This window comes from Sceloporus occidentalis, unplaced genomic scaffold, assembly GCF_023333645.1.
Source record: "Sceloporus occidentalis isolate IW3139 unplaced genomic scaffold, rSceOcc1.0.p SCAF_5, whole genome shotgun sequence".
NCBI lineage: Eukaryota > Metazoa > Chordata > Lepidosauria > Squamata > Phrynosomatidae > Sceloporus > Sceloporus occidentalis.
Window position 1 is genome coordinate 58464509 of NW_028316985.1, and position 15595 is coordinate 58480103.

The 15595-nt window shown below is 39.5% G+C and overlaps 1 protein-coding gene across 2 annotated transcripts in view; it reads right to left on the reverse strand.

Moving 5' to 3' along the window:
- Positions 1 to 2850: 2850 nt before the first annotated feature.
- Positions 2851 to 15595, reverse strand: part of LOC149312219 (SLIT-ROBO Rho GTPase-activating protein 1) — a 136617-nt gene continuing 123872 nt past the window's right edge. For both annotated transcript variants that reach the window (XM_089524214.1, XM_089524213.1), the window contains 4 exons: positions 12549 to 12729; positions 10187 to 10321; positions 9149 to 9494; positions 2851 to 4202 (listed from right to left, as the gene is read on the reverse strand). In XM_089524214.1, coding sequence (XP_089380340.1) covers positions 3825 to 4202; positions 9149 to 9494; positions 10187 to 10321; positions 12549 to 12729 — 1040 coding nt within the window. In that variant the 3' untranslated portion in view covers positions 2851 to 3824. The remainder of the gene's footprint in view (positions 4203 to 9148; positions 9495 to 10186; positions 10322 to 12548; positions 12730 to 15595) is intronic.

The following is a 15595-nucleotide window of genomic DNA, read 5'->3' on the forward strand; positions in this document are numbered from 1 at the left end:
TGTTTGAAGACAATTTTCCACTTCCAGACCCATGGGCATCCACTGAGTATATCAGGGTGGAGAGATCATGGTGTTCAGGTTCCCAGTAGCCTTGCCAGTGTGTTCAATACTGAAGGATAACTGGAATACTTCTTAAATGGTAAATGTTTCACACAAGTCCATTATACTTAAAATGTATTCAAAAACTTGAAAGAAGCAAGATAATGATGATTTGTCATTTGTTGTGGGTATCACATGTATGGTAAGTATAGGGCTTACATCATATTTGCATCAATTAACATATATGTGTAGCATCTGCCTCATTAGCATTTTCATGATAGGTGAATAATTGGATTAACCCATTAACATCCTTCTTCTAAGATTTGATATATTCCACAATGGTGATCAATATGATTATGCTTTTAAGCCTGTGGATGAAAGCAGGCAAACAACATCTGCTTCAGCTTTCTGGATTTGTCTCCACTCACATTAAATTTAAAGGGATAGCTTGTTCAGTTTCCTTTTGGGCAAAAAAGGGGAAACCTGATCCATGTTTGTTATGCTGATTAACAGAAGCTGTCTTTGCACTTCATGGATGTTTGGGCCAGATGCTAAACTACATTCGTGTGACCGCTTGCTTACCAGCTCAACATGCATGCTAGTAAATAAATAACCAGCTATCACAGAATACCCTAAGACCCCAGTATTGGCTCCCTCCAAAGGAAATTGATTCTGTAAAGTTGTCCTGGAACCTGCCTTCACATAAGAAAACAGGAGCAAAAAGCAGTGTTTTGTGGGTGTTATTTAAAGCAGAGAAAAGGAATTTGCAGGGGTATGCATGCAAAAATCCACTGATAATTAGACACCTTTCAAACAAAACATACAGCAGGAGAGAACTATTCTTATTTATTATAAAGTTTCACTATGAGAAACAAATTTGAATGTATATTGAAACCTGTAATGGTACATGCTCAAATGTACAGTACTATACATAAAAGTGCATTGTCACAACAGCTTAACAGTACTTCTTTTGTCATCTTTGAGGACTGTGCAACTGTAACTCTTCTGTTATTTGAGAACGGAAGGAATGCAGTGAGAATGCAGCAGTACAAGAGCAGCAGAGAATGACATGGAAATGCAACAGTACAAGAGCAAGGCTAAAGCTTCTCTAAAAATGTAAAGGCACTTTCACATGTACATACTTACAGATGTACATTGACACAATTAGGTAACAGTCAACAAGCAGGAAGCTACCAGCACTGCAATCTATCAAACTGACAGTCAAGGACAATACTGATTTCATTAGGTATGCAGGCATTTGCCCTTCACTATGCCTGTTATTTTATCAGTCTATCCATTCACTATACTTGAAGTAGCTATAATAAACCATCAAACTACACACATTTAACTCTTGTCACATGTGAATGCTCTTAACTGGAAGCATTCACAAAATGTACTGTTTCTACTATTTTTTTTTCACTAAACAATTTTTAATATAAGCAGTATGGAGGGCAGTACAATTATTTGGACACAGAATTTCCCTATATAATTTTCAAGATACAGGAACCCACTTGAGTTATGCCACATAATGTATTAATTTAAAAAAAAATCACTAGGCTAGAAAGCACTTAAAAGAAAGATGGCATACCAGTTTGTCCCATGGGTTCCCAATGCAGGCTAGTTTAAGAAAATAATTCCTAGCCTTGCTCATGTCACCGCAATCCTTCACCATCAACAGTATTAGCTAAAAGCCCATTACAGAATATAAGGCCTTAGTTAAACTTCCAAGGTGCATTCAAGGGACATAGGAAAGAGTTCCTCTATACATAGTGGCACCTTCTGGTGATTGCAACGTTTCTTCCTGTACCAGTCTCCTGTTGCAAATAAAATAATTCTGTATATTATATTTGGAAGTTCTTAAGTGGACTGTTATCTGAGTGGGTGGCCAAATTAATGAAAACCACCTAGCAAATCTAATTTATCTTTCAGGCTTGTATACAGCCACTAAGTTGATTATCTAAGGGGGGAAAACTGCTTCAAGGTTAGGACTGGAAGCTTTTATAAAGTCCCCCTACCACATTTCCCTTCCTTTTAGGTCACAAATAACAGAGATATGTGTACAGGTTTGTTAGTGAAGACAACTAAAAATGTTCTTTTCATGCTTGTGTTTCATCTCCATTCACCTAAATATTACCAGTAAGCTTCAGTGGGAATAAGTCAAGAAATTATAATAGGCTACAATGCCCTTAAACTGTCATATGCTAACAATTCTCATCACAAAATTGTTAGTCTTACCTCATTTGATTCCAGATAGTGTGAAAAAGCCAAACAAAAGCACTTAGATGGAAGAATGGCAAGCTCCAAATGTGACAAGTGCTGTGAGAATTAACTCCCCACCCAATTTGTACTGTACTGATGGGATAATAGTGAAATCCCTCCTCTCCCCACCCAAAGTTTCCTTTCAAAGTGTTGTACTCCAAAGATAAAAGTTATGATTGTACTTAAGTGGCTGCTTGATTAATAAATGTAAGGAAATCTCCCGTGGAGAGTTGAGAGGTGACCTTGCCAAAAACATTCACAGAAGTGATATGGCTTAGTGTGTGTGCAAGACACTTGTATAATTAGTTCGCTTGTAACAAGAAAATTAATAATAATAATAATAATAATAATAATAATAATAATAATAATAAATTCCTAACTATGCAACAGTATGCATATTCATAGCTTTCACACACACATGGGGGGGGAGTACTAACATAATTTGGAAAAAAAATGATCCTGACATGTTTTATTTCTATTCTATTTTAGAATAGAAAGTGATATCTTTATCCTATGAACAACCTGTTGCCACAATAGAAGGCGCTATTCCAGTTTAAAATAGATAATATATTTTAATAAATGAAAAACAGCACACATTTCATCTGCACATTGTGTCTCATAACCATAAGGATATAGCAGCTTCAAATTCTTAAGTTCTATAACTTAACTAATTTTCTTTCAAACTTTCAGGAATGCTTAGTACAAATCATTAGCTAACTAAGACTTTCTATTTGCAGAGACACCCAAACTATTGGCTCATAGGAATGTAAACATTTTTCATAGTGAATTGTTTGCAAATAGTTATCTGAAGGAATCAGTGGCTAAAAATCTAGCTTTATTGCAATGCAGAAAGCCTGAGTGCAGCCATTACAAACTATTTTACAGTAGTTCTGACAAGGTTTCACTTTAATTTGATAGCCAACATCTACATCAGAGTGAGAAATAAAACCCATTCCCCATTTTCTGCCAATTGGGTGTATTAGGAATGCCAATGCATATACCAAGTGTTTTGAAGGAGTTGTCAGTGTGATCCTACCCTGCTTTCTTTGTTCACTTGGTATACACTGCTTAATAATTCTCAAGTTGCAAACTCTCAGCCCTTATAAAAATCAGATTCATATTAGAAATAAAACAAATGTATTAAAATTCATTTCAAATGACCATTCATAATAGCTCCGTATGAGATCTACTAAAAAGCACAGTCAGTGTGAATTATTGAACTACATGAGAGCCTGGCAGTGACCTGTAGTGCTTTTATTAGAAAAGGTGCTGTGTGGAAGTTTCAAGTAACTGTGTGTGTTCCTGTTCTAAAATATCACACTGAGTTGTCCAGTTTAAAAATTGAACCCATATTAAATGCCCACATTTAATGTAGGTAGCTTGAGACATTAAAATTAAAAACTTTTTTAAAACAAAACTTCTCTAGTTATAAACACAAACTAAAGGTGTGATGGAAACCAGACAGCTATTAGTGTTCCATTCTTCTGGTAGTTCATTCCATGCTTGTCACACGAGTTGCCTGGTCTTTACATGGTACAAGACTTGTCTGTTGAACCTTGGGAAGGAGAGCAAGGGCCTATGCTTGGATTTGTTTTTGGAAGAACAATGGGCTTTGGCCTAAGTGCAGGTGGCTTCAACTGCACTCCCATTCTGGGTGCCACCATGGGCTTGAAGGTACTCATGTTATCACTGGAAGAACTAGTGCTACGCCGAATTTGAGGCTCAGTGCTTCTTAAGATGACACTGTGATGAGGACTCAATGATTCTGTTGAGGTGGTGCTGGAGGGAGAATTTTTCATTTGTTCCAAAGTATCCAGCACTACATCAGGAGCATGTTTTGCAGAACTCTGACGTTCTAGTTCCCGAAGTTCATTCAGAGCTGTGGTCATTGTTTCTTCAATGTCCTGTTTAGAGGAAGAAAGAAATTTGCGGTAGACTAATACAGAGCTGTGAGTTAATACTGTGAGTGCTACAGAATCACATGCACATACATTTTGGCGATTAAGCAAAGGTAATAGGCATAGGGATCATCTATAGGTAGCTGCCATCAGTTTACAGAACAGAAAAACATTGGCTCCAATGTCACTACATCCCAACGAAACCAATGTCAGAAATTAGTTGTGACTAAATGTAGTCCTATTGTTTTCAGTGTTTCCTATAATGCAATCTATTAATTCTTGAAAAATAAGCTTCCAGGTTAATGGGATTTACTCATAGGGAAGTAAATACAATACTGCAATTAAAATGCAATTAAAATACAATATGTTTCTGACCTGAATTCAAGATATTAATGAGATACACAGTTTGGGACTGCAATACATGAAGGAATGCCTCTCCCTTTACATGTGTGAGGGCTGAAAAGCTGGAAAGAACCTCTGTTGTGTCCCATTACTGAGGACAATACATTGTGTTGGGAAGGGTTGCACCCTGGTTGTGAATTGTCTTCACCATAGAAGGCCAAGTGGTGCCAATGCTGGTTTCATTTTGGTGCTGTTGGCTTTTTATTAAAACCTTTGGAATCTAATGATTAACTCTATCTGAAGCTAAATATTTGACTTTGACAGGAGGAGAAGCCTAGAATAGACCTTAAACAAGTCACTGTGAAGAAATTGGTTGGCATCCTGTTCAGAATTTACAATGTCATAAATCAATGTCATGTGACACTGTTAATTTTGAAATTCATCTTTAAAGTCATTGCACCATTGCAATAACTACTGGTGCTCCCCAAAGATACCTTAGAGGCCAGGCAGCCGCATCAACTGAGGGATTTCTGGGGCACTGGAGAGTGGAGCAATGATCGAAGAAGCATCCAACCATCTCCTAGCAGAGGGCTGCTTTGCAACAAGCAAGTGCAACAGGACCCTTGTGCCTAGTTTTGAAGATGCAGAGAGCCAAGCATTCAGGAAGCAGCCAGCTCACACAGGTGACCACTGTTGAAAACACAGAGGACTTGGGTGTTGTTATCTCCACCTCATACTTCTTGGGATGTGGTGACTTGTCATTAGGAAGGTGCCAATGGTTGACTCTATGATAGAATTTCTCATTCTTATGTCTCTTCAGCTGTAGAGGTTTGCCACCAATTTGGTGGTAGGGGCAGCATGTTAGGGAGAACACATGGTGCTGAATTTGGTAGTTCTTACAGCTTGCTGGGGACTGAGATGTCTTAAGGGCTGAGTGTGGGGAACCTGTGGCCCATGGACTGCACTTTCTCCATCCATGGGATAAACAAACAAACAACAACAACAGCCAGCACCTTAAGAATTCAATGGTGTGGAAAGTTTAAAAACCTAGGGAAAAATTGACAATCAAATGAGAAGGGGAATAGAATGGACTGGTTAGAAAGAAAGGAAGAAGCACATAGATTTTTCTTAAAAGGAATAGAAAAAAGTTTCACTGTTGGATAGATCATTTGGTTCATATGGAAAAGTATATTATAAAATATTGTGAATTACACATACCATCAGATGTCAGTAGAAAAATAAAGTTTCAATGTAAGTTGAATGAGACACAAGTGTCCCCAGAAAAATCTCCAAACTGAGGTGAAAAAAAATATCCTACAGGGACTAAATACAATTGGCCACAATCCTGCATCATCATTATAGCTATGACACTGGAATGATATCATTACAGTTATGTGTAGCAATGCCAACTCCCCAAAACCTATATTTGGAGACTGACAGAGATCCAACTGAAGTGTTTACGAGGCTTTGGATATTGGGAAACTGGGAAATTATGTCTCCCAGTCATACGGCATGTTGTGAACAAGCAGCTGCAGAGATCTATCAAAGTCCTGCTGAAACCAGTTTTGCTTAGATCAGAATAAACACAGTGTGTAGGGATAATTACTGTATATACTCATGTACAAGTCAACCTGTAGATACTCGTGTACAAGTAATGTATATGTAGAGGGAAGGCTTCAGGGTCAAAATCCTGGATTTTGATATGACTCATGAATAAGTCTAGGGTAAAACTTAGGGGGCTATAAGTAAGGATAGAAAGGGGGAAATACCACTTCCACCTCCCCTTCTCCAGACCTCTCCCAATTATTTCCCAGGTGCTGGAGGAGAAGTTTTAACATCAGATTGAGAAAGGAAACAAGTGGATTTAAATGGAGAGCTGTTTCCATAGGAAACAAGGTTTTGCAAAATGGACTGGAGACAGAAGCAAGTGGTTTTAAATGGAGAGGTTTTTTTTAATAGGAAACAAGGTCTTGTAAAAATGACCAGAGACAGAAACAAGTGGATTTAAATGAAGAGATTTTTCCATAGGCAGCAAAGGCTTGCAAAATGGACCAGAGAAAGAAGTAAGTGGATTTAAATGAAGAGGTTTTTCCATAGGAAGCAAAGGCTTGCAAAACAGAGCAGAGAGAGAAGCAAGTGGATTTAAATGGGGAGTTTTCCCGAGAGGAAGCAAAGGCTTGCAAAACGGACTGGAGGTGGAAGGAATTGGTGTTCAATGGAGATTGGAGCCTCAGGCTTGCTTGCTTTAGGACACCTCTAAGCACTACTGGTGTATTAACCCTTATATAAGTCTACCCCAAATTTTAGGATCAGTTTTGAGGCATAAATTTCTGGACTTATAGTCGAGTATATATATGGTAGTCAACAGTGAAGTAGAAACTAGGGGTTTCCTGCTTCTTTGAAGCGTAACAACAGTACTTTAATCCATGGTTAGGCAACTGTTTGGAGAAGACCTCAGACAACCTCCTCCCTAAAAATAAGGCATTTCTTTGCTCCTGTAGTGGAAAGAGGGACTTTTTTGCTAATTTTTGGTCTAGGAGATGCCCCCCTTTTTTACAACAGGAAGTGGCCTGGAATTGGGGGACAATTGGGGGACCTGTGGGGGAAAATGTGGCAATATAGCTCCCATAATTCCTGGAACAGTGCATCTCATGCTATCAGGTGTGCACTGTCTTCTGTAATGGGCCAGAGACAAATATCACACATTTGCCCACTAGTTGCAACTGTTTCTAACTTTCCTGGGAAGTCACTGTAGATGCTCAGCTAATGGCTTATGGACTGGCACTGATCATGGACCACATATTTTAGTTAACATTATCTTAGAAGGCATTTGGAAGCAAAATATTTGGGGGTAGACCTTGGGGCCCATAAAGAAAGCATACAGCCTGCATTTTTCCCATTCCTGCTTCAGTCAAAGTTGAAGGACATTTTCAGGTAATTTAAGATCCACATTGTTTTTATTTTTAACATTACTTGTGGGTTGGATCTCTAGTGCTTGCTTTGTGTAGCATGAAAAGGCACAAGCTGGAAGGAATTTAGAAGAAAATTAAGTAATGTCACGTGAAATTTCTAAGTGTAGGGTGGGATGGAGACAGCCATGCTGCTCTGCAAACATAAAAACAACAACTATGTTGTGCAAGTGCTATAAAGTTGTGCTAGTTAAGCCATGCATACAGATGTGCACAACGATATAAACATCACTGCTACTTTTAAAAAAATACAATTATATGAAGAAGAACAAGGAAATATGCAGTAGATACTAACACATTTATGTTAGCATTTGCTAATTGGTATAGCACTTGCAATACCAATGAGTGTGCAGCTAGCAAAATCAATTTTTCCTTGATAACATAATGTAGCTAATGGAATACTAAAAGGCAGCAATTTCCCTAAAACATATGTGCTTCCTTAGGCCAAGCATTTTGATTCTGTGCAAGACACGAATTACATGTGGGCACTGATTGAAATTTTTATTGTGCTATGAATTGCCAGAGCTTTGAAAATTACGTTTGAGAAGCATGACTATTATGACATCTGAAGCCAGCTGCGCATGAGCAGTGATAGGACAGAGCTCTAAAACCTGAAGCATTATCCTACTGTTGCTTACTTATGGATGGCGTCAGTGTGTTTTTATAGTCATTGGCTGGAATCTTATATCATAGTTATGAATGTGTAACCTGGATTCATGCACTGCTGAGTGTTATGTATTCATGGTCCTTATGTAGCTCTCAGTTCAGGGTCTATGTAAGGACTGTGAAAGTCTTCCAAACTGCACTTACCTGGAAGAAACTGCTGCAACTGATTGGAGGCCTGTTCCTCTGTTGCTTGGGAAGGAGCTTGCTGCCATTCCCACCCTGTTCATAAGAGCAATTTCCAGCATGAAAGGGAATTGAAACAGGGACCCTGTTTTTGTATATCACAGGGGATTGCTTACAGGAAGAGGTGGGAATGGCAGCCAGCTGCTTCTCGTGTGACAGGGGGACAGACTCCCTTTACTAGTGGCTGCCTTGCAATAAGTGGGAAGCAAGGGTCACTCCAAGATTCAGCATGTAGTGTTATAACTATGATACTTAAGTATACATAAAGGCCATATAGGATTCTGGCTGTTCTTCTTAAATGTAACATTCCAAAGGCCTCAATATAATATAATCAACTTTTAAAATAACAACTGCTCTGGAGGCATACAAAAAAGAAAAACCCACGCACTCATAATGACAATCAACTTTGGAAAAAACACAGGAATGAGTAAGAGCTTTAATACTACCTTCCATTTCCCTCACCCATATCATGAAATATATCTAATCTGCATGTATAATACAATGCTATATGAGAAGTAAAAATACTTATCATTATCTGGATAATCTGAACTCATATATTCTAACTGTAAAAATAACTGCACTTTGCAAGCATGGACAGACAGATACAGTTTTCAAGACACTGAAGAGAGACTTACCACAAAAACTGGGGGGGGGGGGGGGAGAGATGAAAGAGAATACAAATCTATATATAGTTTGTCTATCAGACATAATGTAATACCCATCAGGAAAGCTCACACTAATATGCCCTGAGCAAAGCAAGAAACAATTCATAAGTTAACAAACAAAACACACCTGAGCAATTGACTCTGGATCAAGTGGTTTGTGGTCATTGAAAACTGGATACTGGCCAGATGATGTTGACCTTCTGATTGGAGGACTATCTGTTTTCTTCAGTGACTCATGTCTACTAATATTGGTAAGGCTGCCATGGCCAGGCCTACGTCTCCTTTCCGGGCTGTCTGTATTGAGGCTGCGGTTTTGCAGTACAGCTCGAGAAGGATTGTGGCTCGCCAAACTGGGGGAACCTAACTCCAGAGATGAATTAGCCAGGCTGTGTGGGGGATGAACTGGACAGTGTCCATCACTGGTCCTGCCAGGACGTCTGCCAGAAAAGGGGAGTTCAGATCTCTTACGTTGCCTGAAAAGAGACAAAGGGAAGTCATGGGAGATAAAATAAAACAATCAATAAAAAATCAGCACATGGTGAAAAAGATTGTGGTGTGGTATGATGTGACACACTGTTATGAATGTGAAGTGAGTTATAAGTTCAAACATCATATCACCCATAAAATTTCTAGACCGTCTTTGACAAGTCACTACTCTTTAAGTCTTAACCACTAGCACCCTGTGCAATGATACTAACCAATTTTACCAGCAAGATAAAATATAGGTGCTTATCGTAACAGTTCCTACAGTCATGGTTCCAAGAGGAATCCAAAAATGGAAGGAACTGTGTTGATCCAGAACAAGCAGCTGATTCTAGCAGTCTGTATCTTCATCAATATGTCTCTGTAAAGTTTAATTATTCATTCAAGACTAACACATCTTCCAGAACTTTGCATTACAAGCAAGGTAGCTTACAGCAGTAATTTGTCCTGCCCTAATACAGTGCTGTGAAACTTCAGCAGTGCTCAGAAGGAACAAGGAAGCCTTATGAGGTGACAAATGATGCCACCACACCAGCTAATCAAAAAGCTGACATTCCAACTGTGTGAGGCCTGACTCCATACTCTACACCATGCATCTTATAGTCTTGTTGCAGAGACCACAGAGATATTCCAAGCAATACAACAGAAGTATCCAGTTAATACTGTGTTGAACTGAATTTACCTTCCTAAATGTATATCAGAATGGCGATCTGTTGGTGAATTCATATCCTTAGATGAAGATTTATCTTCTGTTATTGGACCACTGCTGGCTTCACTATCTGCTTTTTGGCTCAGTGTATCAGAGAATGTATCATCCCTAAACAGAAAAGATAACAGTATTTACAAATAATAATAATAAGCCAAAGAGTATCCCAACACACCAGTTTCACTTTAAAATTTAGTTTCTAATGTCAGCTTTATCGAGGACATTTTGCATTGTAAAACACACATGAGATTATGCTACATAAACAACCAACACAAGTTTGTATTACCTTATCCAAAAATTTGATATTTTCAGAAACCAGAAAACAGGCTCTTGAAAGAAAAAGCTATAGGTTTGCTTAAACCAAAGAGGAAATGTGCTATCTTCTGTTTATGTAAAGATTAAACTTTAATTGTAATAATGGATTTTGTTTTCCTCTGTACATCCACACATCTCTTAAATGCTATGAGCAGCATTCCTGCTTGGAATGTTAGATACAGAAAGACCACACACACAGGAGACGATGATGCAGCAGAAAATCTTTCCAGGGTTCCAACATTTATAAACACCCTAGTTTCTTGTGACCAACTTCAGGGACTCTGCCTCATAGTTTTGAAAACTCAACATGGCATGATATCTGGATGCCTGAAGCAAAGCACAAAAGGGTGTCCCCAACCATGCCACAAAGGGAACCAAATTGGATTGACAGTTTGCTTTTACTTCAGCACCGGTGATGGGACAGCATTTGCTGCTGTTGCACCTTAGGAGAGTACGCTATTTTGAGGGATGTCAAATAGGCTGCCTGCTACACACAGCTCTGCTTTCCAAGAAAGGTGAAAAGACAGGGAGCTTCGGAGGAATGTTCCAGGGTGCCATTGTTGTCTTCTCAACATATGGTACATGAGATAGTTGTTTTACTCTGCTTAGAGGCAGAACTGTCCCTGAACCTAGGACCTGTAGAGAAGGCCAGATTATCAGTGCTTCAATTGGTGCAACTGCAGCAGGCCCGTTACTGTCAAAAGGCTAGTGGGGAAGGAAAAAAAGTGTAGCTTAGTTCCTTAGTCATTTCCAGAATATTCCAAAATCCTGCTGGCTAGAAGATGCCTGGTGTGTGGGCACGCTTTGAACATTTCTCCTTTCCTAGTTGGATGTACTTAAAATGCCCCCCCCCCCCCACTTCAGTTTAATTGTCTAATGCAGAGAACATAAGAAGGGATAGGCAGGTGTCTAGGAGAACTGCTTTGCCTGCTCTCTATGAATGGGTATACTTGGATCTCCAGAAGCTACAGAATATTCAGAATCTTCTTTTATACGATGACAGCCACATAGCCTGTCTTGGCAGAATTTTTTTTTAAACTAATTTTTAAAAAATCAAAACCAGTGTCTGCCTTGTCTTGCAGAACTCTAAATGACAAGCATCAGGAGCAACAAACATTCCCAGGTTGAGACAAGAGAGAGGCAGGAAAATTTAGTTGAAATCAAACTGAGTGCAGAAAGGTTTGCTTGGTGCCATTATGTGTATTATGTAGGCCAGTAGGTAGATCTGTGCGACTTCTGTATATGTCTTCTGGGATAGCGGGTATGTGTATTTGTGTCTCTGTGAATGAGGAGGCAGGTTGTATCTATGAGTGTGAGTTGTGCAGATTTTTTTCTGGAGTGAACAGAGTCCTGCTTGTGGCACCAGTGACTGTGCATGAGGCAAGTGTACTTCTGCCTGGGATGAATGGGGCCCTTCCCCCAGCTGTTACAAATTCATGTACACAGAGGCCACTTAATTCAGTTTCCTTTATTTTATTACATGCAAAGGGATAGATGGTGAATGCTCAATATAATTCCCATGCTTTCTCCTGAATAATCTAAGTCTTTTCTTATTCTGTAAATATCTGATTTGACAGGTTCATGATCAGCGTACAAAGGAATCCATTTCAAGTTCTCTCAAAGGCTGTTTTTGTGCATATGTGTATCGCTCTAGATATCAACATCAGTCATTCTGACCTCACTCATCTTTGTATGTATGTTCTCTGCCTCTCTTTTCATAACGGATTGTTGCTTTTCTTATTGTCAATATTTTGTGCATTGCTTGATTAACTAAGTAAAAATGCACCAACATGGTCCCACCTTTTGAGAATTTGTGTAGTGTTGTTGACTATATTTTGTATTTTATATACTGATCTTGCTCAATTTTACTGCTATGCAATCAGTCCCAGAATAACCCAAACACACCCACAAAGGGGACTCTATTTGGAGCCCCAAGCCTGCAGTGGGGACAACTTAACTAGGCTGGTCTGATTTAGGATAGGGCAATGGGTTGGCATTTTTTCCCCAATTAGTTCTTGCTTACATATCTTGAACCACTATATACTGGTGAGGTACAAGGCCATCAATCCCATTATGTCTTCCTTCCCACCAGTCATCAGAAGCTCGATGATATAAAAGCAAGGAGGCTCCTTTTTTAAATGAGAGTTCTCGTGCTGATCTTCCAACATAGTCGAACTTGGCAATTGCTTCTATGGGTTCACATTCTGTGAAAAAAGGAACAATTATAAGATTTTAGACCTGAAAATCAGTTTTCTGTAACAGTGTGAACTCATGAACATATATGGGAAACCAGGCGATGATGAAGAAAGAACACACAATTATCCAAAATGTACATATCGGCCAGTGAAGGTCTTTTTCATACCATACAATACTTTTAGTGGCAGAGAACAACAATGTATTTCAGGGAGACATGATAAGAGAAGCCTTGAGATTTACAGACAGTGTTCCTATAATGCTAGAAGAGAGCAAAACAGTTCTATCTTGGCTGCTTATTTGGTTTATGAGAGAACTACTTCGACTGTTTTCTGTTTTACTCCCATCCAGAAGACAGCATTTTATGCCAAGAACAATATCAAATCCCTTTTGTGTGAATTCAGCACCAGCTATTATCCATCTGTTTGGGGCTTCCTCAGGAAATTCCTTCTGATTTCCTTTGGAAACAGATATTGTAAACCATGTTATTTGTATTTTGACTACAGCAAAATAAGTCCTAAAATGCTTTAGATATTGCTGATGAAACATATTATCATCTCATTCATGGACCAATCTTCTGAAAGCTAGCCAAATGAAGGCATTCCTATGGCTAATTCCCAGGAAAATATTTTGCCTTGTTGCTTCAGAGTAAAATCAAGTTATACGTGGTGCAGCTGCATATTATCATTGCAGTTATTGCAGCATTATAGCCCTTCCTAAAACTGCTTGGACCTTTGCAACATGATGAGATCAAAGGTTTTCAGTATCAATGTGGTATTTAAAGAACCATTTCTGTTTAAAATGTTGGAAAGGAGTTTAAAAAAACAACTGAACTACTGTATGTACTAGAATATTTCAGTAAGATCTCAATCCCCCAAACATCAAACTACTGTAATGGTCAAACCAAGGTATGGTGCATGCTGCATCCCAGTGTTTTTTTTTAACAAAGAAAAGCAAAATAGTTGCCACATTAGTCAGAACTATGGCATGTGTGGAATGGGAGCTCTTCTCCACCTTGGGTGAGAGTGAGTCATTGAGAAGGCTCTCTCCCTTGTTCCTACCAAACACACCTGAGAGAATGGTGGAAGAGAGAGAAGGGCCTCTCTTGATGATCTTAGTTCTATAATGGGCTCATAAAGGGAGATACAGTCTTTCAAATAACCCGAACCCAAGCCATATAGGTTTTATAGGTTAAAACTAGCATTTTGAATTATACATGGGAATAGACTAGAAGCCAGTGGAGCTGGTGCAACAAAGGAGTTGTGTGCTCCCTGTAGCCAGCTCCAGTTAACAACCTGGTTGCAGCTTTCTTGGGCCAAATGAAGTTTCTGAGCAATCTTCAAAAGCAGCCCCCATATACAGCACATTACAGTAACTGGAACAGAATGTATCCGAAGCATGCACCACTGTGACCAGATCTGGTATCTCCAGGAATGGGCATAGTTGGTGCACTAGCTTTAACTGTGGAAAAGCCCTCCTAGTCACTGTTGAAGGCTCAGAGTTGAATCTAGGAGCCCCACAATGGGAATGAGCATTTTCAGGGAAAGTGTAATCCTATCTATCACAGACTGAATCCCTATTTCCAAATCTATTTTTGACTGGGCAGGACCACCTCTGGCTTGTCTAGATTAAGCTTCATTTTGTTTGCCCTCATTCAATCCAGTACAGCCACCAGGCACTAATAGGAGCAGCTTCCTTGGAAGTAGGTGGAAAGGAGCAATAGAGCTGGATATCATCAGCATACTGGTGACACCTGACTCCAAATCTCTGGACAACCTCTCCCAGAGATTTCATGTAAATGTTAAAAGAAGGGCAGGGAACAAAACTGAATCTTGAGGGGCCTTGCAGGCCAATGGCCATGGAATGGAACAAGAATTTGAGAATTATAAACCAGCCTCAAATATTCCCTTCTTGAGCAAGAACCTAAAAGATGTTGTGGCTTCCCACATCCATGGATTCCTGGATAAAATGGATTATGAAGATTCATTTGGCTATGGGATAGAGATAACTTTGGCCTCCTTGGTATTTGATCAACTCAAGGAACTGGGCAGAAGGAGTGTATCCCTGTTTGTTCTGCTGGACCTCTCAGTGGATTTCAATACCATTGTCTATGGTATCCTTCTCGACTGCCTCTCTGGGATGGAACTTGGCAGCACTGCTCTGTAGGGTTTCAATACTTCCTGAAGGGGCAAACCTCAGAATGTTGGGGAACTCTAGTTTCACACCCTGTTGGCCTGTAGGGTCCCTCAAGGCTCAGATTGCACCCCATGCTGTTTAACATCTATATGAAACCACTGGAAGAGGTCATCCTGAATTTTGGGGTTCAGAATCAACAATATGCTGACATCACTCAACTCTATCTCTCCTTTCCATCTGATTCCAAGCTGTTTTGGTACTGAACCAATGTCTGTTGTCAGTAATGGAATGGATGAGGGCAAATAAATTGAAGCTTAATCCAGACAAGACAGAGGTGCTTCTGGTCATTCATAAGGCAGATCAGGGAATAGGGACTCTGCCTGTGCTGGATGGGCTTACACCTCCCCTGAAATCTTAGGCTCACAGCTTGGGTGTTCAGAACTCAACTCTGACCCTGTAAGCCCAGGTTTCAGCATTGGCCAGGAGGGCATTTGCACAGCTAAAACTAGTGCATCTGTTGCAACAGTTTCTTAAGATGTCAGATCTGGCTATGGTGACACATGCCTTGATTACATCTTGTATGGACTACTCTATAATACTCTATAGTACACCTTACATGGGAATGCCATTGGAAACTATTTGGAAACTTCAGCAGCCAGAATGCTGACTGGGTCCAGTTACAAAGAGCATACAACTCCCTTGTTTGAATAGTTGCATTGGCTATTGGTTTGTTTGCAGGCA